The sequence below is a fragment of the Ranitomeya imitator genome, chromosome 2 (assembly GCF_032444005.1).
Source record: "Ranitomeya imitator isolate aRanImi1 chromosome 2, aRanImi1.pri, whole genome shotgun sequence".
Classification (NCBI taxonomy): domain Eukaryota; kingdom Metazoa; phylum Chordata; class Amphibia; order Anura; family Dendrobatidae; genus Ranitomeya; species Ranitomeya imitator.
In genome coordinates this window covers 337,170,623-337,195,699 of record NC_091283.1, presented here as the reverse complement: position 1 = coordinate 337,195,699, position 25,077 = coordinate 337,170,623, and the positions used below count along the sequence as shown (strand labels likewise).

At 47.2% G+C, this 25,077-nt stretch overlaps 1 protein-coding gene across 1 annotated transcript in view; it reads right to left on the bottom strand.

The window, feature by feature from the left end:
• The window catches only part of LOC138666504 (uncharacterized), a 73,186-nt gene extending 63,499 nt beyond the window's left edge, over positions 1–9,687 (bottom strand). Inside the window, exons 1-5 of the mRNA XM_069754720.1 lie at positions 9,484–9,687; positions 9,175–9,354; positions 8,968–9,091; positions 8,787–8,884; positions 8,498–8,588 (exon numbers count right to left, since the gene is read on the bottom strand). Coding sequence (XP_069610821.1) covers positions 8,498–8,588; positions 8,787–8,884; positions 8,968–9,091; positions 9,175–9,354; positions 9,484–9,555 — 565 coding nt within the window. The 5' untranslated portion in view covers positions 9,556–9,687. The remainder of the gene's footprint in view (positions 1–8,497; positions 8,589–8,786; positions 8,885–8,967; positions 9,092–9,174; positions 9,355–9,483) is intronic.
• Positions 9,688–25,077: the final 15,390 nt, after the last annotated feature.

Here is a 25,077-nt window from a genome sequence, read left to right as displayed (position 1 = left end):
GTTCCAACGCATGGGGACATCACACACTTGTCGGTGAGCCGGAAGCTGCAAACGCTGCTGAAGCACGGCAAGGGCAACTGATGTAGCTGACTTTCTAAAATGGGCACACAGGAAGCATACTTTCACAAGCAGATCTGGCAGCTCCGGGTAGGTTTTGAGAAACTGCTGAACCACAAGGTTAAGCGCATGGGCCAGACATGGCACGTCTGTGAGCTCGCCACATAGCCGCCACCAGGTTCCGGCCATTTTCACACACGACCATGCCTGGCTGTAGGTTCAGCAGTGTCAGCCACAGATCTGCCTGCTCTTTCAGAGCTCTCCAACTCTTCAACATTGTGGGGTTTGTCACCTAACCATATTAGCATCAGCACAGGGACATGAAGGTCAAGTGATAAGATGTGGGTGTTTGTTGTGACCCACTTTCAGCTTGCCCACGGCCTTGACCTCTGCATGCACCATCACGTCCACTTCCCCGTCCCTTGCCCATTTAAATAAACTCCCACATCCTAGATATCACTGAATGAAATATTCCAGTTGTAAATATTTATTCATTACATAGTGCAATGTGTTGAGAACCAAAAAAACTAAAAATGATCAACGTAAATCACAACTAATATCCCACGGAGGTCTGGAGTTGGAATGATGCTCAAAATCAAAGTGGAAAATGAAGTTTCAGGCTGATCCAAATTCAGTGGAAATGCCACAAGACAAGGAAATGATACTTAGTAATGTGTGTGGCCTCCACATGCCTGTATGATCTTCCTAAAACGCCTGAGCATGCTACTGATAAGGCTGCGGATGGTCTCCTGACGCATCTCCTCCCAGACCCGGACTAAAGCATCCATCAAAGCTTTTCTTTTTGTCCCCTGCTTGTTCCAAGATTTCTTCTAATCTTTTACCAAAAAGGAATTGACCGTCACACGGGATGGAACACAGTTTGTGTTTGGACGGTAAATCCCCCGGACATACTTTGGGCCACAGGGCTCTTCTTGCCACATTGGACAAGCCTGCTGCTCTGGCTGTTAATCTTGCAGAATCCGCTGTGGAATCTGCTAAGAAAGCTGCAGCTCCATGCACTAAGGTCATATTCGCTAGGTCATCTCTTGTTACTTTATCCCTCAGCTGATCCTCTATCTGCTGTAGCCAGCTCATGAGAGCACGGGCAGTACATGTCCCAGCTACTGCTGGTTTTAATCCCCCTGCCGATGCTTCCCCGATGCGTCTTAAAAAGCCATCTGCTTTTTTTTTAATCAAGCGGGTCTTTTAGTACACCCGAGTCCTCTAATGGTAGGGATGATTTTTTTTTTTTTAAAGATCTCTCCATGGCGCCATCAATTTTAGGGATTTTTTCCCAAGTTTCGGAGTCTTTCTCCTCAAAGGGGTACCTCCTCTTTGATGAAGAGGTAAAGTACCCGACCTATCCATTTTTTGTCAATCAATGCCTTTATTTCGCATTGACAGGGAACGTGCATTTTCTTTTTTCCTCCAGACCTCCGAACATAACATCTTCTAATGATCTAGGTGTTTTTTCCTCCTTAAAGGCCCATTGCAGCCCTGACTGCTTTGACTAGTCTCTCTACATCCTCAGTTGGAAAACATGGTCAGCCCCCTATATCGCTGTCCGAGGATTCTGAGGACTGGAGAGAGGAGGAGGAAGCATAGGGAGACAGTGATCTTTCCCAACCTTCCTGTCCTAGAGAGGCCTCCAAATCCGTAGGCACCTTGCGGCTTCTTTTTCCAGGTTTTTTAAGGGCTATTTTTAAGAAGTATTTTATTTCTGCCTGTATTATGGTCTGCTAGTGGCGAAAAGCCGGATTACGTACCGGTAATGCTATTTTAATGAGTCCACGACAGCACCCCACATGAGAGAGAGGGATCCGCCCATAGGAACAGGAAACCTACAGAATAAAAGGAGGCGGTCCCCTCGCCTCCTCAGTTTAGTTTACAGAGTATAAAAAGGGAACCGCAAAAGTGTTAGTATTCATTCTTATTCAGTAACATAAAATTCTTAACTCTATACAACCATTACTTGTGAACTTAAAGGAAAGAGCTGTGCATAATTTAGGGAGGGTAATACATGGGTGCTGTCGTGGACTCATTAAAAGAGCATTACCGTTACGTAATCCGGCTTTTTACCCTTCGCCACGACAGCACCCCACATGAGAGATTTTCAGAGAGTCATTATTTGGGTGGGATTACTGTATTAAGAACAGCTCTACCAAAGGTCAGATCAGAAGATGTAGATAGATCAAGTCTATAATGGTTGTAAAAGGTAGAAGGTGTAGACCAAGTTGCGGCCTTACATATTAAATGGATCGGTACATCCGCTTGTTCCGCCCAGGAGGAAGCCATGGCTCGTGTTGAGTGAGCTTTTATACCCACTGGAGGAATCTCGCCTTTTGACGTATAGGCCAAGCAGATAGCATCTCTGATCCACCGAGATATGGTAGCTCTCGTGACCCCATGTCCTTTCTTGTGGCCCTGAAAGGAGATAAACAGAGCCCTACTCTCCCTCCATGTGTGACACCTTTCTATGTAAGTCAGGATGGCTCTTCTGACATCTAAGGTGTGGAACTTATGTTGTTCTGGAGTCCCAGGTGAATCAAAAAAGGAAGGGAGAAATATTTCTTGTGACCTGTGGTAGGTGGACGCTACCTTAGGGAGGTATGAGGGGTCTGGTTTTAGGACTATCCGATCAGGAAATATCAGTAAGAAGGGTGGGTCTACTGATAGGGCCTGGATGTCGCTAACCCGTCTAGCTGAGGTTAGGGCTACCAAGAGGGCTACTTTATATGTCAGGACTTTTAAAGGTATTGAATCTAGTGGCTCAAATGGAGAGCTGGTTAAGGCCTCTAATACTAGATTTAAATCCCACGGAGGTAGACGGGGAATATGGACCGGTTTACTACGTTCACAAGATTTTATGAATCTGGAGATCCACCTATTAGCTGCTATATTGCATCCATATAGGGCTCCTAATGCCGAGACCTGAACTCTTAAGGTATTTACAGATAACCCTAACTCTCGGCCTTTTTGCAAGAACTCTAGAATAGGTGTATTTGGAACTTGTTTAGTGAACGGTACCGTGTAAAAGTCCAAAAATTTATTCCATACCCTGCTATATATTAGGGTGGTAGATCTTTTTCTGCTCAATAAGAGGGTGTTTACTAGTTCTGTTGAGAACCCTCTTGAACTTAGTAGTTGCCTCTCAAATTCCACGCCGTCAAGTGAAGACCTTTCACTTGCGGGTGGAAAAAGGGGCCTTGGAACAACAGCTCCTTGTCTGATGGGAGAATCCATGGATCGCATAGGCACATGGTCTGGAGACAAGAGAACCATGGTCTTTTCGGCCAGAATGGTGCAATGAGGATTACTCTTGCTTGTTCTCTCCTGATCTTTCTGATCACTAGAGGAATTAGAGACATTGGAGGAAAGGCGTAAGCCAGTCTGAACCTCCAAGGATGGTGGAGAGAGTCCAACATATCTGGGTAATCCATGGTGTTCAGGGAAGCGAACTTTTCTACTTGCCGATTGTCTCTTGTGGCAAATAGGTCGATTTGTGGAATCCCCCATGATTCTGTTATTATTCTGAATATGGATTTGTTTAAGGTCCATTCCCCTTGACGTAACTCGTTCCGGCTGAGGTAGTCTGCCCTGATGTTTTCTACACCTCTGATGTGCAGGGCTGTTAGGGATGTTAGATGAGTCTCCGCCAGCTGAAAGATGTCTGCAGCTATGGTCATTAGACTTCCTGACCTTGTACCACCCTGACGATTCAAATATGCCACTGCGGTGGAATTGTCCGAGTAAATTCTTACATTTGCTCCATGAATCTGTGGAAGAAAATGATTTAAGGCATATTCTACTGCTTTTAACTCCTTCCAGTTGGAGGAACACGTCAATTCTGTCTGATCCCAAGTATTTTGGGCCAGATTGTCTTCCATATGTGCTCCCCACCCAATAGGGCTGGCATCAGTGGTAATTAATTTAGACGGGTCTATTATCCATGGCACACCCCGCGATAGGTGGTCCATGTCTAGCCACCAGGATAGTGATTCGAAGACATTTTTGGAAAGAGTTATTTTACTTTCTAGATATCCGTCTTTTCCCTGAGCCGACAATACTTCGTACTGCAATTGACGAGTATGGAATTGTGCCCAAGGTGCAGCAGGGATACATGATGATAATGACCCCAGTAAGGACATGGCTTTCCTTAGTGTCATGTAGGGGTTGCGTATTGCGTCTGATACCCTTGATTGTATAGTCAGTCTTTTTGACTGAGGAAGGAAGCATTTCTGACTTACGGAGTCTAGCTGGATTCCTAGAAATGTCTGAACGGTCTCTGGATTCAGCCGAGATTTTTCGAAGTTGACGATCCAACCTAACTCCTGTAGGGACGAGATCGTATTAGATAAACGAGTTTTACATTGAAGTATAGCGCTTCCTACCACTAGAAAGTCATCTAGGTAGGGTATTATCAGGGTATCTCGTTGGCGTAGATGAGCCATTACTTCTAGTATCACCTTAGTGAAGACGCGGGGAGCCATAGAAAGCCCGAATGGCATTGCTACATACTGAAAATGACGAACCTGTCCTGCCAAGATGACTGCTACCCTTAGGAACTGCTGATGTTCGGCATGTATGGGAAGATGATAATAGGCATCTTTTAAGTCTATTCCGGCCATGACACACCTAGGAAATAAGAGTTTTATGGTAGAACTAATGGATTCCATTTTGAAGGTATGATTACGCAGGAAGGAATTTAATTTTTTAAGATTTATGATGGTTCTAAATGAACCATCTGGCTTATTGATCAAGAATAAAGGGGAATAGAACCCCTTCCCTTCTTGATCCTGGGGAACTTCTATCAGGACCTTTTTAGATAGAAGAGATAGGATCTCTGATTCCAGAGCCCTTTGTTGGTCTTGACCTTTTGGAGATGTTACTATAAAGGAATCCCAAGGGATTCGATCAAATTCCAATTTAAGACCGTATTGCACAATGTCCAGAATCCACTGGCTGGATGTTATCTGTTCCCATTGGGGAAGGAAAAATTTTAATCTGCCGCCCACTTCCTGGTTAGCGGTATTTGCGTTTCGGATTATGGGACCCGCTAAAAAAGGCACCTTTTTGCTTCGGGTCCTTCGACTCCCATCGCTCTCTTTGTTCAAACGGCTTGTTCCTAGTAAAGGGGCGTCTCCTGAAGGCTCTCCTGTAGGATGGAAGATACTGGTTAGGGAAGCCTTTCTTCCTTTCTCCCGCTTTATTCAGGAGTTCATCCAGCGTCTTCCCAAAAAGGAACTCACCCTGGCAGGGAATCGCACAAAGTTTTGCTTTGGCCTGTGCGTCCCCCTTCCAGTTCTTTAGCCAGAGTGCACGCCGGGCTGTGTTGACTAGGCCGGCTGACCTGGCTGCCAGACGTAGCGAGTCCACCGAGGCATCAGCCAGGAATGCTACTGCTTCTTTAATTAGAGGAAATTTCGGCAGGATAGATTCCCTCGAAGTTTTACCTCTAATCTGTTCCTCCAATTGCTCCATCCATACTAGTAGTGACCTTGCAGTACAGGTACTAGGTATGGCGGGCCTGAACGCCCCCGTATTGGCTTCCCACGACCTCTTTAGTAAAGCTTCTGCTTTACGATCCAGCGGGTCTGTCAGGACCCCTGAATCCTCCACTGGTAGGACCGACTGCTTGGTTGTGGAGGCTACAGCAGCATCCACCTCTGGCACTTTTGACCAGGTGTTTAGCTCCTCATCGCTGAAGGGATAGCGTCTTTTAGAGGACGATGGTAGAAAACCTATTTTGCTTATCCCACTCCTTTTTAACGATTTCCTTAATGGTTTGTGTGACGGGGAAGGACCTACGTTTCCTCTGTCCTAGCCCCGCGAACATTATGTCCTGAGCAGATTTCTTTTCCTTTTCATCTGGGCACCCCATCGTGCTCCCACATTCCTTGTGTTTAGATTTGTGTGTCCTTTTCTTAGTCTAGAGGAAGGATACAGGGGGAACATATATCAGCATATAGGAAGAGACTTTCAAAAACTCACCCAGTGAAGCTGACAGGTACCGGTTCTGGAGGCGGATTTCGTTTGGTGGTAGAACCTTTCTCTGGAGGTCGGCCACCACTCTTTGTGCTGCTCCTTGCGCTTCTCTCCTTGCTGGGAGAGCGCTGTTGCACTGCGGGCAGGTGCGCTTCGTCGGCCGGTGAAGCCATGTCACACACACCGGCCCGACGCTAGCGCTGCATTTTTGAATCTGCCGCCCATTCTCCTGCCTCCCCGGACCAACCCGGAAGTGCTCCAGCGACTTCCGGGTTAGACGCGCCGCTCTCACTCACCATGCAGCGGTATTAAGCCGGCCGCTGCAGCGCGCGCGTCCTCACAGTGCCGGTCGGACCTACGGTGACCGGCCCGGACCGTGGATGTTTTGGCCAGACGAGGGGGGAGGCTGCAAGCAGGGGCTCCCCGCCGCTGCTTCTGGAACCGCAGCCCCTGCCGTTCCCACAGACACCGGCACAGGCAGGTGCATGGCCCAGTGATCCTCTTCATCTGTAGGTAAGCCGGGTCCCTGTAGGAACAGGAAACCTAAACTGAGGAGGAGAGGGGACCGCCTCCTTTTATTCTGTAGGTTTCCTGTTCCTATGGGCGGATCCCTCTCTCTCAAGTGGGGTGCTGTCGTGGCGAAGGGTAAAAATTAGGGGTCTCTTCCTGTATGGTCTTATTGATGCAGTTAGCACAGAGATCCTTCTGCCACTGAACTGCCAGTGGGTTTTTGCAAAGGGCACATACTCTATTCTTTGTTTTACCACTAGACTTCATCGACCCTTAGTGATCAAGCAGAAAAAATGGACCCCGTTACCATAAAGGTGGCATGCACGTAGATTACTCACCACTGCTGTCAGTCAGGGGTACCGGATTCGAAAGCTGGTCAGATGCACATACAACGTCCCTTCTGGATATCGAGAAGTCTTGCTGGACAGAACGAGTGCTGCTCCAACCACTCGAGCGGCTACTTTTCCTGGTAGGTTGGTGGCTTGGCAAGGCAACTGGCGAGAGCTCCTGCTGCTGCTGTAATGTCAGCTGCTGCTGCTGCTCATGCTGCCCCACTTCCATGATGAAGCTCTGGGCATGAGTGCATCTTCTGTGGTCATCCCCTTTATGAGGGATCCACTGTACTCCCCGCCTCCTCTGATGCCCAATAATTGTCCCTCCCCCCTGCCACTCCGCCGGGATCGCTTTAGCCTGCCGGTGTTTTCTTCATGGGCGCCGCCATCTTGGATCCGGTGCCCACCCCCAATGTCACATGGACAAACCCACTCCCAGCGTGCCTTGCTTGTGATGTTAGACGCGCGAGACCCAGAAGAGGCCGCCGTCCTGAAGCTCCTGGATGCCGGAAGAGGGGGGAGGGCGGTGTGACAGCCACGGTAGAGCCCTGGACTCCTGACGGTGCTGCACCCACGCCTCGTTTGGACGCTGAGCCCCACAGGACCAGCGGACGGCACCTCCAACATCTAAAGACCAGCGCAGAGGCCCTGCCTGTTCTTCCACGCCGGGATGGGAGTGGGTAAGTAGAATTCTTCCACCGTGTTCAGCACGAGGGTCCCTGTCAGGACAGGATACCCAACTGAAGTGAGGGAGAGGTACCACCCTTTTACTTTCAGTAGGGTTCCTGTTCTGACTGGGCAGATTCCCTCTCTCAGGTGTGCTGTCATGGGGGAAGGGAAAAACAATGTAATTTATCACGTGGAGTGAATCCATGAAACCAGAGCTTGAGCCATGCCAACACATCTACTTCAGGCATGAATAAATGTGTATTACAGCTATCAGCCCACACAGCTTGAAGATATATGACGGCACAGGTGTAATGTTTTTTGTATAGTTTATCACAATCCTCCTTGAAGTTAGTCAGTTTTAAAAGAAATTGGAAAGTCAGGACAAAGGGAAACTCTTATTATTGTACAGAAATTCACTCTTGGCCTCTCTGCACATTTAATGTTGTAGATCATAAAACTGAAGTTTGGATAGAAAGATTAGATCTGGTCTTATTGGGAACATATGATCACATTCAGCAGCACAGAAGGGAGAGAAGGTAGATTCGTCCAATAAGATATCAGGGTTCTAGGAAGAAAACAGCATCATTACCCTCCACCTTCTCTTACAGCCCCATCATAATTTTTTTCAAGTGATTTTCTAACTTGTCAGCACATTCTACGTTTGCTGTCATTTGACTTTGTCGTTTACAGATCTGGGCAGGTAACGGCCAGGATCTTCTAATCCCAGGGATAGGTGGATCCTCCAGGTTGGAAGTTCTATAGAAAAGGGCATTCAATGCCCAAAGTCATTTAAAGAGTTTGGGATGGAGGAGAATGTTGTGGTCTAGAGACAAAATGGTGATCACGTGATTGTGATACCATCGGACTACACCACCGATAAAGCAGCCACAGACGGTGACGGAGCAGAATCTGTGACTTCTCTGCATTTAGTGGTTACTACTCACCTGGGTAGTCATATGTAGGAATCTCCTCTTTGCACCACTCATCACCCCTTACATATGTCTCTGTAGTATTAATATGGGTCAGATCTTCACCCTGAAACAAATATTGTAAAAGTCACAGACAGATGGAGAAGTCACATCTATGATCAGCTCTAATCCTGCCATCTCCACCTTTCTCATTACACACGTATAAAACATATAATACTGGTGGATAAAACAAGACCGAGCACAAGACCTTCACAGCCGTCTACACATCATAGGGGAGATCTCATGACACCTTCTCTCCATCTACCTGATGATCCTGAGGAACATTGGGATCTTCTTGCTTACACTCCTGTGGAAGAAGAGGACGGGGACATCTCTCTGGTGTTGTCCTCTTACTGGATAGATCTGGAGAAAACACATACAGGGACTGAATTCATTCTTTACATACAGATAATTATAGGCCGTCTGTATATAGTCCTGTCTATTACCTGGGGATGTGAAGGGCTGGGGAACCTCCATCATGAAGTCATTGTGCAAATCATTGTGTCCTTCTAAATACTCCCACTCCTCCATAGAGAAATAGACGGCGACATCCTGACACCTTATAGGAACCTGACACATACAATGATACCGTCATCTAACCGATCCCTTCATAGTGTTACTGTATAATGTCCCAGCATTCCCAGCAGTGTCACCTCTCCAGTCAGCAGCCCAATCATCTTGTAGGCAAGTTCTAGGATCTTCATGTAATTGATTTCCTCATGTATCAGAGGGTGAGGTGGAGGTCCCGTAATTGGGCTTATGGGTCTTCCCCATCTCTCAGACACAGGGTCCTGACAGCGCTCACTAGAGGTCTTCTTCACTACTGTGTAATCCTGGTTATGGAGAGACACATTAATAAATCTCACTACAGATGTTTCCAGAGTCCTCACCTCTCCAGTTCTGTCCATCTGTTATTCCCATAGATAAGAATGATGTAATGTGACATCATCAGAATCTCTCACCTCTCCAGTAAGCCAGAACAGGATCTCTAGGATGAGGTGTAATATCTTCTCCGCCATCTTGTATCTGTCCATATCCTTGAGTAAATCAGAAAAATTTTATTTATAAAATGTCCACAGACAAAATACGATATTGTAGAGACCTGAATGAGAAGAAGATGAGCCGATGTAACATCATAAAAATCCTGTGTAATAAGACAATTACTGGAGATAATAAGGGAAACATAGCAGGAGATAGAAGGTGTAGATGTTGTATTCTATCACTGGTTATGTTACTCACTGCTTCGGCAACTGATTGGATGTAGGAGTCACAAGTTCAATGGAACTGACCAGGAAATAGAGATTGGGGGGTACCCAAGGAGCAGTGGTATTTTTATTATTTTACAACATTCTGTGGTTTTTCCTGACATCTACTAATAAAACCTATATATTTAGGCCACAGACAACAAGCAGTTTCTTCCTCAGAGTCGGGAGCTGAATACGTTTCTCAATATAAAGTGACTAGCACACTCCAGGGTGTTGTGATGCAAAAAAGTGGGGATTTATTACATACAGTAAATCATAAACGTTTCGGTCGATACTGGACCTTCATCACTGTGCAATCAGACATGCTGGAAAAAAAGGCAACAAGCCGGGAAGAAACAGAAACAGGCTGGTCAACTGACGGTGAGTCAGAATAATAGGTGGCGCTGAGGCTTAAAAGAACTGTCAGTACGCTGGGACACTAGGGATAAATGCGGTATCCACCGCTAATAGAGTGCACACTCTATTAGCGGTGGATACCGCATTTATCCTTAGTGTCCCGGCGTACTGACAGCTCATTTAAGCCTCAGCGCCACCTATTATTCTGACTCACCGTCAGTTGACCAGCCTGTTTCTGTTTCTTCCCGGCTTGTTGCCTTTTTTTCCAGCATGTCTGATTGCACAGTGATGAAGGTCCAGTATCGACCGAAACGTTTATGATTTACTGTATGTAATAAATCCCCACTTTTTTGCATCACAACACCCTGGAGTGTGCTAGTCACTTTATATTGTATACGTTCATGTTTGGGCACCTATGACTGTGCACCTCCCCTACTTAGGCTGTGCTTAGCATCTTCTATATCACGAATACGTTTCTCAGACTCATCTTCCATAACGCTAATTCTCGTCTCATTTACAGACACTGGAATCGGCATTTGTTTGCTAACAACATCACCACTGGCTGTCTATGTGAACGTTTTCTGTGTTCACTCTTTATCATGTTAGTAATCATATATGATTCACACACAGAAGTTTGAGGAATTTATAAAAGTTTATAAGAACACACAGACAAGTGTCATTTTATAGCAAAGTTTCCATGTCCAGTGTTTTATTATTTCCTCATGATATGATTTTTTTTTTTGGGGGGGGATGGGGGGGAGATTTTCCCTTAGGCTTTAATATATCTATATATATAATTGTCTAAGAGAAATATACATATTATAATAGTAATCCGTATGCTAAGTGATCACTACGGGGCATATTTCTGAACGTACCAGGTGTTGGAGTTGAACAGGGTAAGCTGCTTACAGGTAGAGGGCTGACGCTAGCCGGTCTATAGAGGGATAAACAGGGGAGGGGGGGTTAATGTAATAGAACCGTGTCTGGAAAGTGAAAGAAAAACTCTTACAAGTATTTATTATGCTAGCCCTACAGGTGGCATTTACAAGTGATTGTATTGTTATTATACCTCTGGAATACCACCATAACAGTCTATATGACCATGTATATGTGATTACCTGTATATACTTTGTTTATTTTTTTGTCTATGCACTGTATTTTTATTTTTCTTGTCTTTAGAGTACACTGATGAAGGTCTTTGCAGACCAAAACGTTTGTGAATGTGAATACTGTATGTATTAAACACCCCCTTTTTGCATCAGACATTTTGGAGTGTGCTGAGTATATTCTATATTACGTTAAAGGTCTGGGCACCTACTTTCACGCACCTCCACCCTGGGCTGTGCTGAACATTTACTCTACTGCCCAAATTTTTACTATTGATGCTGCCTATGCAGCATCAATAGTAAAAAGATGGAATGTTAAAAATAATAAAAAAAACAAAAAACCTGCTATTCTCACCTTTCATAGTCCGACAATGCGCTTGCGGCTGCTGCTAGCTTCCGTTCCCAGAGATGCCTTGCAAAATTACCCAGAAGACTTAGCGCTCTCGCGAGACCGCTAAGTCATCTGGGTAATTTCACAATGCATCCTGGGAACGGAAGATGGCGGCAGCCGCGCGCATAGGGACAGCTTCGATGGATCCCGGCGGGTGAGTATATAACTATTTTTTATTTTAAATTGTCTTTTTTTAACACGGATATGTGCCCACACTGCTATATACTACGTGGGCAGTGTTATATAGCGCGTGGGCTGTGATATATACAGCGTGGCTGCTATATACTACGTGGCCAGTGTTATATACCGCGTGCGCAGTGTTATATACCACGTGGGCAGTGTTATATACTGCGTGGGCTGCTATATACACCGCGTGGCTGCTATATACTATGTGGCCAGTGTTAGATACTATGTGGGCAGTGTTATATACTGTGTGGGCTGTGCTATATACCGTGTGACTGCTATATACTATGTGGCCAGTGTTAGACACTATGTGGGCTGTGTTATGTACTGCGTGGCCTGTGCTATATATTACATTGCCACTGTTATATACTGTATGGCCTGTGTTATATACTATTTGGGCTGTGTTATATACTGCGTGGCCACTGTTATATATTGCGTGGCCCGTATTAACGCATCGGGTATTCTACAAAATTTATGTATGTATATAGCAGCCACATACGATGTGGCTGCTATATACATACATAAATTTTGTAGAATACCCGATGCGTTAATGCGGGCCACACAGTATATAACACACCCCAAATCTACTATATAATTATCTAAGGGTCACTTCCGTCTGTCTGTCTTTCTTTCTGTCACGGTTATTCATTCGCTGATTGGTCTCGCCAGCTGCCTGTCATGGCTGCTGCTACCAATCAGCGAAGGGCACAGTCGGGAAGAAAATGGCCGCTCCTTACTCCCCGCAGTCAGTGCCTGTCGCTCGCATACTCCCCTCCGGTCACCGCTAATACAGGGTTAATGCCGGCGGTAACGGACCGCGTTATGCCGCAGGTAACGCACTCCATTACCGCCGCTGTTAACCCTGTGTGTCCCCAACTTTTTACTATTGACGCTGCCTATGCGGCATCAATAGTAAAAAATGTAATGTTAAAAATAATAAAAAAATAAATAAACCCGCTATACTCACCCTCCGTAGTCCATTGAGCCGCTCCTGCCATCTTCCGCTGCAGTTTCCGGTGTCAAAGATGGTATGGCAGAAGGACCTGCCATGACGTCACAGTCATGTGCCTGCGATGTCATCACAGGCCCTGCGCGACAAGGACCTGCCATGACGTCACGGTCATGTGACCGCGACGTCATCACAGGTCCTGCGCTCTGATACCAACCGTGGGACCACAAGCTGCCGTGGACTACAATGGGCCTTCGGAAAGGTGAGTATATGTTTATTTTTTATTTTTTCACCTGTGAAAAACCTGGCTGGGCAATATACTACGTAGCTGGGCAATATACTGCGTGACTGGCCGATATACTACGTGGCTCTGTGCTGTATACTACTTCGCTGTGCAATATACTACGTGGCTCTGTGCTGTATACTACGTCACTGGGCAATATATTACGTCACTGGGCAATAAACTACGTGGCTCTGTGCTGTATACTATGTCGTTGTGCGATATACTACGTCACTGGGCAATATATTACGTAACTGGGCAATATACTACGTGGCTGGGCAATATACTACGTCACTGGGCAATATACTACGTGGCTCTGTGCTGTATACTACTTCGCTGTGCAATATACTACGTGGCTCTGTGCTGTATACTACGTCACTGGGCAATATATTACGTCACTGGGCAATAAACTACGTGGCTCTGTGCTGTATACTATGTCGTTGTGCGATATACTACGTCACTGGGCAATATATTACGTAACTGGGCAATATACTACGTGGCTGGGCAATATACTACATGACTGGGCAATATACTACGTGGCTGGGCAATATACTACGTCACTGGGCAATATACTACGTGGCTCTGTGCTGTATACTACTTCGCTGTGCAATATACTACGTGGCTCTGTGCTGTATACTACGTCACTGGGCAATATATTACGTCACTGGGCAATAAACTACGTGGCTCTGTGCTGTATACTATGTCGTTGTGCGATATACTACGTCACTGGGTAATATATTACGTAACTGGGCAATATACTACGTGGCTGGGCAATATACTACATGACTGGGCAATATACTACGTCACTGGGCAATATACTACGTAACTGGGCAATTGTTATGATCCGGGGACCTTGGAGCAGCATGAAAACTTTCACTGGAGTAAGTGGTAACTATACTGACCGCAAATCCTGATCTTAACACCGCAACTAGAAGTGTACCTAACAAACCCTAGACACCTTGTCACAGCCGGAGGACTAAATACCCCTATAGATGGAAATAGGAATACTACCTTCCCTCAGAGTCAGAGCAGAACCCCAAAGGATAGGCAGCCCCCCACAAATATTGGCTGTGAGTAGGAGAGGAAAGACAAACACAAACAGAAAACAGGATTTAGCACAAGAGGCCACTCTAGCTAAAATAGGAAAGGATAGGACAGAGTACTGTGCAGACAGTATTAAAACCCTTCCAAAAATATCCACAGCAGATTATACAAAGAATTCCTCCATCTAACTAAAGACGTGGAACGTATATCTGCAACTCCAGAGACTCCTATACTCAGAGCAGGAATACAATCAAAAAACAAGCCCACAGCTTGTGTGCCATAGAAAAAGAAACAGACACTTATCTTTGCTGAATTGGCAGCTAAGCAGGAGAAGCCAGACAGAGATCCAACACTTCCCAAGAAACATTGACAACTGGCAAGGACTAATGAGTCCTGCAAACCTAAATACCCCAGTCAGAATTGCAATCAGCAGATACACCTGTCCAGGACTGCAGCCCAGGGACAACTGCATTACCACCTACAACCACCGGAGGGAGCCCAAAAGCAGAATTCACAACAGGCAATATACTACATGGCTGCGCAATATACTACGTGACTGGGCAATATACTACGTGGCACTGTGCTGTATACTACGTCGCTGTGCGATATACTACGTAACTGTGCAATATACTACGTGACTGGGCAATATACTACCTGACTGGGCAATATACTACCTGACTGGGCAATATACTACGTGGCTGCGCAATATACTACGTGGCTGGGCAATATACTACGTGACTGGGCAATATACTATGTAACTGGCCAATATACTACGTGGTTGTGCAATATACTACGTGACTGGGCAATATACTACGTGGCTGGGCAATATACTACGTGGGCTGTGCAATATACTACGTGGGCTGTGCAATATACTACGTGGACATGCATATTCTAGAATACCCGATGCGTTAGAATCGGGCCACCATCTAGTAGTATGTAACACAGGCCACGCAGTATATAGCAGCCACGCAGTATATAACACAGGCGACGTAGTATATATGCGTTAGAATCCGGCCACCATCTAGTTACATAATAAACACCAAAAAAAAAACCAGAAATTAAAATGTTACAAAATAAAATTGAATATGAGATACTGTGGGAACATTATTCCATTTGGGGGGGGGGGCAAAGAAAGGGGCCCTGTACTATGACAGTAATACAGGTTTCCTTGGTTCCCGTCTTTCATAGTTGGGTCTTATGTATGTATCAGCAAAAAATGAACAAAACCATTGTGATTCTTAGGGCTCCTTCTCACTTGCGAGAAATATGTCCGAGTCTCACAGGTTAAAACCCTGCTCTGGTGCCAGCACTCCAGAGCGGAGCGTGCAGCTCCATGTATTGATGTGCGGCCACACTCTCTGTTCTGGAGTGCCGGCGCTAGAGCAGGGTTTTAACCTGTGAGACTCGGACGTACAGTTAGGGCCAGAAATATTTGGACAGTGACACAAGTTTTGTTATTTTAGCTGTTTACAAAAACATGTTCAGAAATACAATTATATATATATATAATATGGGCTGAAAGTGCACACTCCCAGCTGCAATATGATAGTTTCCACATCCAAATCGGAGAAAGGGTTTAGGAATCATAGCTCTAATGCATAGCGTCCTCTTTTTCAAGGGACCAAAAGTAATTGGACAATGGACTCTAAGGGCTGCAATTAACTCTGAAGGCGTCTCCCTCGTTAACCTGTAATCAATGAAGTAGTTAAAAGGTCAGGGGTGGATTCCAGGTGTGTGGTTTTGCATTTGGAAGCTGTTGCTGTGAGCAGACAACATGCGGTCAAAGGAACTCTCAATTGAGGTGAAGCAGAACATCCTGAGGCTGAAAAAAAAAAAAAAAATCCATCAGAGAGATAGCACACATGCTTGGAGTAGCAAAATCAACAGTTGGGTACATTCTGAGAAAAAAGGAATTGACTGGTGAGCTTGGGAACTCAAAAAGGCCTGGGCGTCCACGGATGACAACAGTGGTGGATGATCGCCGCATACATAATTGGGGGAAGAAGAACCCGTTCACAACATCAACTGAAGTCCAGAACAGGTGTATCTGTCTCTAAGTCAACAGTAAAGAGAAGACTCCATGACAGTAAATACAAAGGGTTCACATCTAGATGCAAACCATTCATCAATACCAAAGATAGACAGGCCAGAGTTAAATTTGCAGAAAAACACCTCAAGAAGCCAGCTCAGTTCTGGAAAAGTATTCTATGGACAGATGAGACAAAGATCAACCTGTACCAGAATGATGGGAAGAAAAAAGTTTGGAGAAGAAAGGGAACGGCACATGATCCAAGGCACACCACATCCTCTGTAAAACATGGTGGAGGCAACGTGATGGCATGGGCATGCATGGCTTTCAATGGCACTGGGTCACTTGTGTTTATTGATGACATAAGAGCAGACAAGAGTAGCCGGATGAATTCTGAAGTGTACCGGGATATACTTTCAGCCCAGATTCAGCCAAATGCTCCAAAGTTGATTGGACGGCGCTTCATAGTACAGATGGACAATGACCCCAAGCATACAGCCAAAGCTACCCAGGAGTTCATGAGTGCCAAAAAGTGGAACATTCTGCAATGGCCAAGTCAATCTCCAGATCTAAACCCAATTGAGCATGCATTTCACTTGCTCAAATCCAGACTTAAGACGGAAAGACCCACAAACAAGCAAGACCTGAAGGCTGCGGCTGTAAAGGCCTGGCAAAGCATTAAGAAGGTGGAAACCCAGCGTTTGGTGATGTCCATGGGTTCCAGACTTAAGGCAGTGATTGCCTCCAAAGGATTTGCAACAAAATATTGAAAATAAAAATATTTTGTTTAGGTTATGTTTATTTGTCCAATTACTTTTGACCTCCTAAAATGTGGAGTGTTTCTAAAGAAATGTGTACAATTCCTACATTTTCAATCAGATATTTTTGTTCAACCCTTCAAATTAAACGTTACAATCTGCACTTGAATTCTGTTGTAGAGGTTTAATTTCAAATCCAATGTGGTGGCATGCAGAGCCCAACTCGCGAAAATTGTGTCACTGTCCAAATATTTCTGGCCCTAACTGTATTTCTCGCAAGTGAGAAGGAGCCCTTATAGGGAGACAACACAAACCCCCTAAATATAACATTTCTATAACAACCCCACAATCTGTGAATCTTCAGGGTAAATCGCTCTCTCACCATTGGATTAGAGCTGATACTATGAAGCTAAAGTGACTAAACAGACTTTGTCACCTCCATAAAGGGGCACTTTTCTGTGTTTGTCAGAACTGTCGGAGGATTATTAGAGGGGATAGTTTCCCCCAATTAGAAGGGACACCTGTGGGTATTGGGGTCTTTACCTGCTACAGTTCTGGTGGGATTTACACGGTAAAGTGCTGGAATCACTGTCTCCCAAAGGGTTAAATGGCGTCTGTAACTTCAATGTCTTTCTATGAAGCTTCTTCTCTGAACTTTCTTCTTGTTTTCTGCCGTATTTCTATTACTCTCCGGAATCAGGAATGTATTAAGTCCTATAGAAACTGCGGGGAAAATAGAATTATTCTTACCGTTAATTCGGTTTCTAGGAACCTTCCACGACAGCCACTTCGGAGGTTGTCTTCCCCGCCCTAATAGGGGACAGGAACACAAGAGGTTAAATACCCCTCCCCTTCCTGCACCGCCAGTGTTTTCCTGGACACAGTAGCATGTATAGTTACCACAAAAGTGCAGGAATCATCCAATAAGAATATCAGGTAGGGAGGGAAATTAGTGCTGTCGTGGAAGGTTCCTAGAAACCGAATTAACGGTAAGAATAATTCTATTTTCTCTAGTCACCTTCCACGACAGCCACTTCGGAGTAGTACCAACAGCTAATTTCTCTAGGGAGGGACTACAGCCTGCAGAACACGTCTGCCAAAATCCCTATTGAAATTTAGCCGGTAATGTCTGGTGAACGTATGGATGGACGACCAGGTGGCGGCTCTGCATATCTGCTCTGCTGAGGCATTCCCCCTCTCTGCCGACGATGTTGCCATTGCTCGGGTAGAGTGTGCTTTCAGAGAGGCAGGTGGATCCAGTCCCTGCGATGAATAAGCCAAGCAAATAGACTGTTTGATCCAGTTTGCCATGGTGTTTTTTGCCGCCTTCTTTCCCTTATTTCGTCCGGAGAACTGAATGAATAAATTTTGATCAATTCGCCAGGCTTCAGTTTGTTGTAAGTAAAATAGAACCACCCTGCGAACATCCAAGGTGTGGAAGGCCTGTTCTTTAGGATGAGGGTTTGGGCAAAAAGAAGGAAGTAGAATGTCCTGATCTCTGTGGAAATTTGAGACCACCTTGGGTAAAAAGGACCGGTCTAGTTTTAGTACAATGCTATCCGCAGTGACCGTTAAATAGGCTTCCTGTATTGACAGGGCCTGTAATTCACCAACACGTCTAGCCGTAGTGATTGCGACTAGAAAGATTGTTTTCAAAGTTAAGTTTTTTATGGATATGGCATCCAGGGGTTCGAATGGATCCTGGGTTAGTGCGTTAAGTACAGTATTGAGGTCCCAGGAGGGTACCCTAGTACGGAGTGTAGGACGAATTCTGGATGCGGCTGTCATAAATCGCTTGATCCAGCGGTGATTGGCTAAATTTGAGTCAAAAAAGCTACTAAGGGCCGATACTTGTACTTTGAGTGTGCTAGGGGTAAGGCCTATATCCAAGCCCTTCTGTAAAAATTGTAAGATCCTTGCTATATCAGGATTGAAGGGGTCTGGAACTTCTGGGAAGCACCAGGACGTAAATTTTTTCCAGACCTTAGTGTAGATGGCATTGGTTACTGCCTTTCTGCTTTTTTGAAGGGTCTGGATTACGTCATCTGAGAGTCCTTTAGCTTTTAAGATTGTGGCTTCAGTAGCCATGCAGCCAAGTTCAGTCTGTTTAGGTCCAGATGTAGTAGAGGACCCTGGTGTAGGAGATCGGTCTTTTGAGGTAGAAGGCAGGGACCTTCCAGGGCCATATCTAATAGGGCGCCGTACCAACTCCTCCCGGGCCACAATGGGGCAACCAAGATTGTGGTCACGTCGTCTGTCCTGATTTTTTGCAGGGTTTTCGCCAGCATGGGAATGGGAGGAAAGGCATATGCAAGGTTGAATTTCCACTGGTGTGAAAAGGCATCTATTCCCTGTGTCTTGTCTTTGTGATGAAGGGAGAAAAATGTTTCCACCTTCGCATTTTGCCTGTTGGCGAATAAATCCACCTCTGGAGTACCCCATTTTTCGGCTAGGGACTGAAATACTGCTTGGTTTAGGGACCACTCTCCCGGATGAACGTCTTTCCTGCTGAGGAAATCCGCCTGAGTGTTGTCCAATCCCCTCAGATGTACTGCTGTGACCGATAGAAGGTTCCTCTCTGCCCAGAAAAATATTCTTGCGGCCACTTCTTTTAGAGAGGCATACTTTGTCCCCCCCTGGTGTCGTAGATAGGCCACTGTGGTCATATTGTCCGAGTAAATACGAACGTGATGATTTTTGATCAGTGCAGATGATGCCTTTAGGGCCTCCTCCACAGCTTTCAATTCTCTTAGATTCGAGGAGCTGCTGCTGATGTTCGATGTCCATTGTCCCTGAAAGTGGAAACCCTCTACCACCGCACCCCAGCCTCTTTTGCTGGCATCTGAGCGGAGTGTTTTTAGGGGAAGGTGGTCCCAGCTGACCCCTCTCTGGAGATTTTGATAATCTAGCCACCATTTTAGCGCCGATTTCACATGGCCAGGGAGAAGAATCTTCTGATTCAATGGAGTCTGTCGTCTCCTGGAATGTAGGAGAACATAAGTCTGGAGAGTTCGTGTGTGAGCCTGGGCCCAGGAAACCGATTGTATACATGCGGTCAGGGACCCTAGTACAGACATCGATTCTCTGAGGGTCGGTGCACGCTGGCCTCTGAATTTGGTTACCTTGCGGACAAGGTTGATTTGATGATCTTTGGGTAGAAAAGATGTTCTTACATCCGAGTCCAGTAGCACCCCCAGGAATTTTCTTCTTGTGGAGGGATGGACCTCCGATTTCTCCAGATTTGGGATCCAACCCAGGGTTTGTAATATCTCTAGGGACTTTGATACGTCTGTTTCCAGACGGGAGGCAGATGGAGCCATGATAAGCAGGTCGTCTAGATACGGGACTATGCATATTCCCTGCTGACGGATGAAGATTATCGCTTCCGCCATAATCTTTGTGAAAACCCGAGGGGCCGAAGAGATGCCGAAGGGGAGAACATTGAACTGAAAATGTTTGATTTGGTGACCCTTGGAGACTGCGAACCTGAGGAATTTCCTGTGCTCTGGATGGATTGGCACATGGTAATACGCATCCCTCAGGTCCACAGTCGCCATCATCCAACCCTGACCGATGAGGGGAATTACGGATTTGACTGTCTCCATTTTGAATCTCCTGTATCGGACAGAATCGTTTAAGGGTTTCAAATTTATGATAATTCTGTTCTTCCCCGACGGCTTGGTTATTAGAAAAAGGCATGAATAATGACCACGTCCTTCCTCTAACTTCGGCACCTGAGAAATCACATTTGATTGTATTCATTTTTGTAGATCTTGTAACAAGGAGTTTTGGAGATCTGGGTTTTGGAGGGAGGTTATCTTTACGCAATGTGGGGGTGGTCTCACAAATTCTATTTTTAATCCTTCTTGAATGGTACGAAGGACCCACTGATTTGTGGAGATGTTTTGCCACTCGGTGAAAAATCGTGAGAGTCGACCCCCGACCGGAGTACAGTCATTGTTTATCTGGGGTTTGCTGGGCCTGAGGGGCCAGGATATTTTTTCCCCTGCCTCCCTTAGGATAACTCCATCTTCCCGTTTTGCCTTTTCCTCTCTGTGAGGTTTGATCACGGGAGGGACGAAAAAAGCGTTTTTTGGGGGTCTTTTGCTCAGGGAGAGATTTCTTTTTATCTGCCGCCTTATCCAAAATATCGTCCAGGACGGGTCCAAATACATTATGACCCTGAAAGGGTATGCTACATAATTTGGACTTGGAGACAAAATCGCCTCCCCAGGATTTTATCCAGAGTGCTCTCCTGGACGAGTTAGAGAGAACGGCAGCTTTCGCGGCTACTCGAACCGATTCAGCAGATGCATCGGCTAGGAACCCTGTAGCTTTCTGTAGTAAGGGTAGGGAGTCTAAAATCTCCTCTCTTGGGGTGCCTTGAGTCAAGTGATCCTCAAGTTTGCGTAACCAGATAAATAGAGATCTGGCTACGCAAGTAGAGGCTATATTAGATTTTAGCAGATTTGTGGAGGTGTCCCAGGACTTTTTTAATAAACTCTCTATTTTACGATCCATCGGATCCTTGAGTTGCGAAGAGTCCTCAAAGGGGAGGGCAGTTTTTATAGTTACCCTAGACACCTGAACATCTACTTTCGGGGTCTCCCATAAGGAGTTATCCCCATCTAATGGGTACCGGTTTTTTAGTTCCGATGGTATAGTCAGACCTTTTTCAGGGAGATCCCATTCATGCAGAATTAGATCTCGTAAGTTCTTATGCACCGGGAACCCTTTTTGGTCTTTGGGTTTCAGACCCTCAAACATCTCATCATGTACTGTGAGTGTAACTTCTTCATCCTCTACCCCCATGGTGCTTCTTACTAAACCGATTAGTTCACTCATGTCCTCAGAACTAAAATAATATTTTTTGTTTTCTGATCTACAGGTGGGGGTAGAAGTGGAGCCTTCGTTTTCCCAGTTATCCTCTGAACCTGAGGACTGGATTTCTCCCGAGTCCGGGTCGGATTCTACTGGGGCTTTTTTCCTCTTTTTTGGAGGGGGTGGCTGAGGCACCGACATCTGAGAGAAGGTAGCCATAGAAGAGTGGACCTCATCTTTAATGAGGGATCTAATGCTATCCAACAGTGAGGGTTGTTCGGCGCGCAGGATCTCATCCGTACAGGATTGGCAGAGCTTTTTCCCGTATGTTGATGGGAGTCTGGCCGTACACACTTTGCATTTGCGGCTTGACTTTTTAGGGTCGGAAACCTTTTCTCCCTAAGAGAGAGAGGCTTTGCTAAGCCACTTAGAGGAATATATCTATATATACATATATACATAAAAGCACATATGTATATAGGGGATAGCTGGGCCCAACACCTGCTACTTACTTTGGTAGGAGGGGGAACGCTGGCATCTGCAGATGCAGAGCAAGGGGGTCTGTCACTGTCCATGTCCGTCAGGTTGCTAACAGTCAGACAGCTTACCTTGCTACCCGGATCTTTTTATAAGGATCGGTGGTCCAGCGTGCAGTGCTCCTCCCCCCACGTGTGGCCCGATTGGGGTAGGTCCTAGAACGCCCCCGCCGCTGTTTGTATGGCGTGCTTCTGCTGCTGGACGCCATTGCCGGCCGGCGTGCGCTCCATGGCACGCTTCCTGGTTGAACCGGAAGTGGCGCGCTTTAACCCGGAAGTCATCAGGCTCTCCGGCCCCAGCCCGGGACGCGCGCCACCTCCAGCGCTGCAGCTGTGGAGGAGGGAACCGAGGGGCTGCAGGAGGCCCCCGGCAAGCACATCACCGCCCCGCATTGCCCCCAAAGGGAGCGCCGGAGGGGCGGGAAGGTCCCGAGTCGCTCCGAAGAGAGGAGACGGGAGCGGCATTATCAAGGAGGGAAACCCGACCTTCATGCCGCCCGGCTTCTGGGTAAGTGGAGCTCCGTCGCCGGCCACGGCAGCCCCTTCAGAAACTCTTCATGCCCCATAGGGGACAGGAAAACACTGGCGGTGCAGGAAGGGGAGGGGTATTTAACCTCTTGTGTTCCTGTCCCCTATTAGGGCGGGGAAGACAACCTCCGAAGTGGCTGTCGTGGAAGGTGACTAGAGAAAGAATCATTTCTAATTCTGTGTTTCCAGAATTCTTCTTGTGGGAATTGGCTGCGATATCCGCTGTGCAATATATTTCTAGTATTAATGCGCCAGTAATGGGGAATATCCACATCCCTCCACCCGCAGAGCCGCACTCCACATAGAGAATAATGGAGCCTCCAGCACCGACCTCCACCCGCAGAGCCACACTCCACATAGAGAATAATGGAGCCTCCAGCACCGACCTCCACCCGCAGAGCCGCCCTCCACATAGAGAATGGAGCCTCCAGCACCGACCTCCACCCGCAGAGCCACACTCCACATAGAGAATAATGGAGCCTCCAGCACCGACCTCCACCCGCAGAGCCGCCCTCCACATAGAGAATAATGGAGCCTCCAGCACCGACCTCCACCCGCAGAGCCGCACTCCACATAGAGAATAATGGGGCCTCCAGCACCGACCTCCACCCGCAGAGCCGCACTCCACATAGAGAATAATGGGGCCTCCAGCACCTACCTCCACCCGCACTCCACATAGAGAATAATGGGGCCTCCAGCACCGACCTCCACCCGCAGAGCCGCACTCCACATAGAGAATAATGGAATCTCCAGCACCACCTCCCCCCGCAGAGCCGCACTCCACATAGAGAATAATGGCGCCTCCAGCACCGACCTCCACCCACAGAGCCGCACTCCACATAGAGAATAATGGAGCCTCCAGCACCGACCTCCACCCGCAGAGCCGCACTCCACATAGAGAATAATGGAACCTCCAGCACCGACCTCCACCTGCAGAGCCACACTCCACATAGAGAATAATGGAGCCTCCAGTACCGACCTCCACCCGCAGAGCCGCACTCCACATAGAGAATAATGGAGCCTCCAGCACCGACCTCCACCCACAGAGCCACACTCCACATAGAGAATAATGGAGCCTCCAGCACCGACCTCCACCCGCAGAGCCGCACTCCACATAGAGAATAATGGAGTCTCCAGCATCGACCTCCACCCGCAGAGCCGCACTCCACACAGAGAATAATGGAGCCTCCAGCACCGACCTCCACCCACAGAGCCATACTCCACATAGAGAATAATGGAGCCTCCAGCACCGACCTCCACCCGCAGAGCCGCACTCCACATAGAGAATAATGAGGCCTCCAGCACCGACCTCCACCCGCAGAGCCGCACTCCACATAGAGAATAATGAGGCCTCCAGCACCGACCTCCACCCGCAGAGCCGCACTCCACATAGAGAATAATGGAGTCTCCGGCACCGACCTCCACCCGCAGAGCCACACTCCACATAGAGAATAATGGAGCCTCCGGCACCGACCTCCACCCGCAGAGCCGCCCTCCACATAGAGAATAATGGAGCCTCCGGCACCGACCTCCACCCGCAGAGCCGCACTCCACATAGAGAATAATGGAGCCTCCGGCACCGACCTCCACCCGCAGAGCCGCACTCCACATAGAGAATAATGGGGCCTCCAGCACAGACCTCCACCCGCAGAGCCGCACTCCACAAAGAGAATAATGGAGCCTCCGGCACCGACCTCCACCCGCAGAGCCGCCCTCCACATAGAGAATAATGGAGCCTCCGGCACCGACCTCAACCCGCAGAGCCGCACTCCACATAGAGAATAATGGAGCCTCCAGCACCGACCTCCACCCGCAGAGCCGCACTCCACATAGAGAATAATGGAGCCTCCAGTACCGACCTCCACCCGCAGAGCCGCACTCCACATAGAGAATAATGGAGCCTCCAGCACCGACCTCCACCCGCAGAGCCGCACTCCACATAGAGAATAATGGAGCCTCCAGCACCGACCTCCACCGTTAGAGCCGCACTCCACATAGAGATTAATGGAGCCTCCAGCACCGACCTCCACCCGCAGAGCCGCACTCCACATAGAGAATAATGAGGCCTCCAGCACCGACCTCCACCCGCAGAGCAGCACTCCACATAGAGAATAATGGAGCCTTCAGCACCGACCTCCACCCGCAGAGCCGCACTCCACATAGAGAATAATGGAGCCTCCAGCACCGACCTCCACCCGCAGAGCCGCACTCCACATAGAGAATAATGGAGCCTCCAGCACCGACCTCCACCGTTAGAGCCGCACTCCACATAGAGATTAATGGAGCCTCCAGCACCGACCTCCACCCGCAGAGCCGCACTCCACATAGAG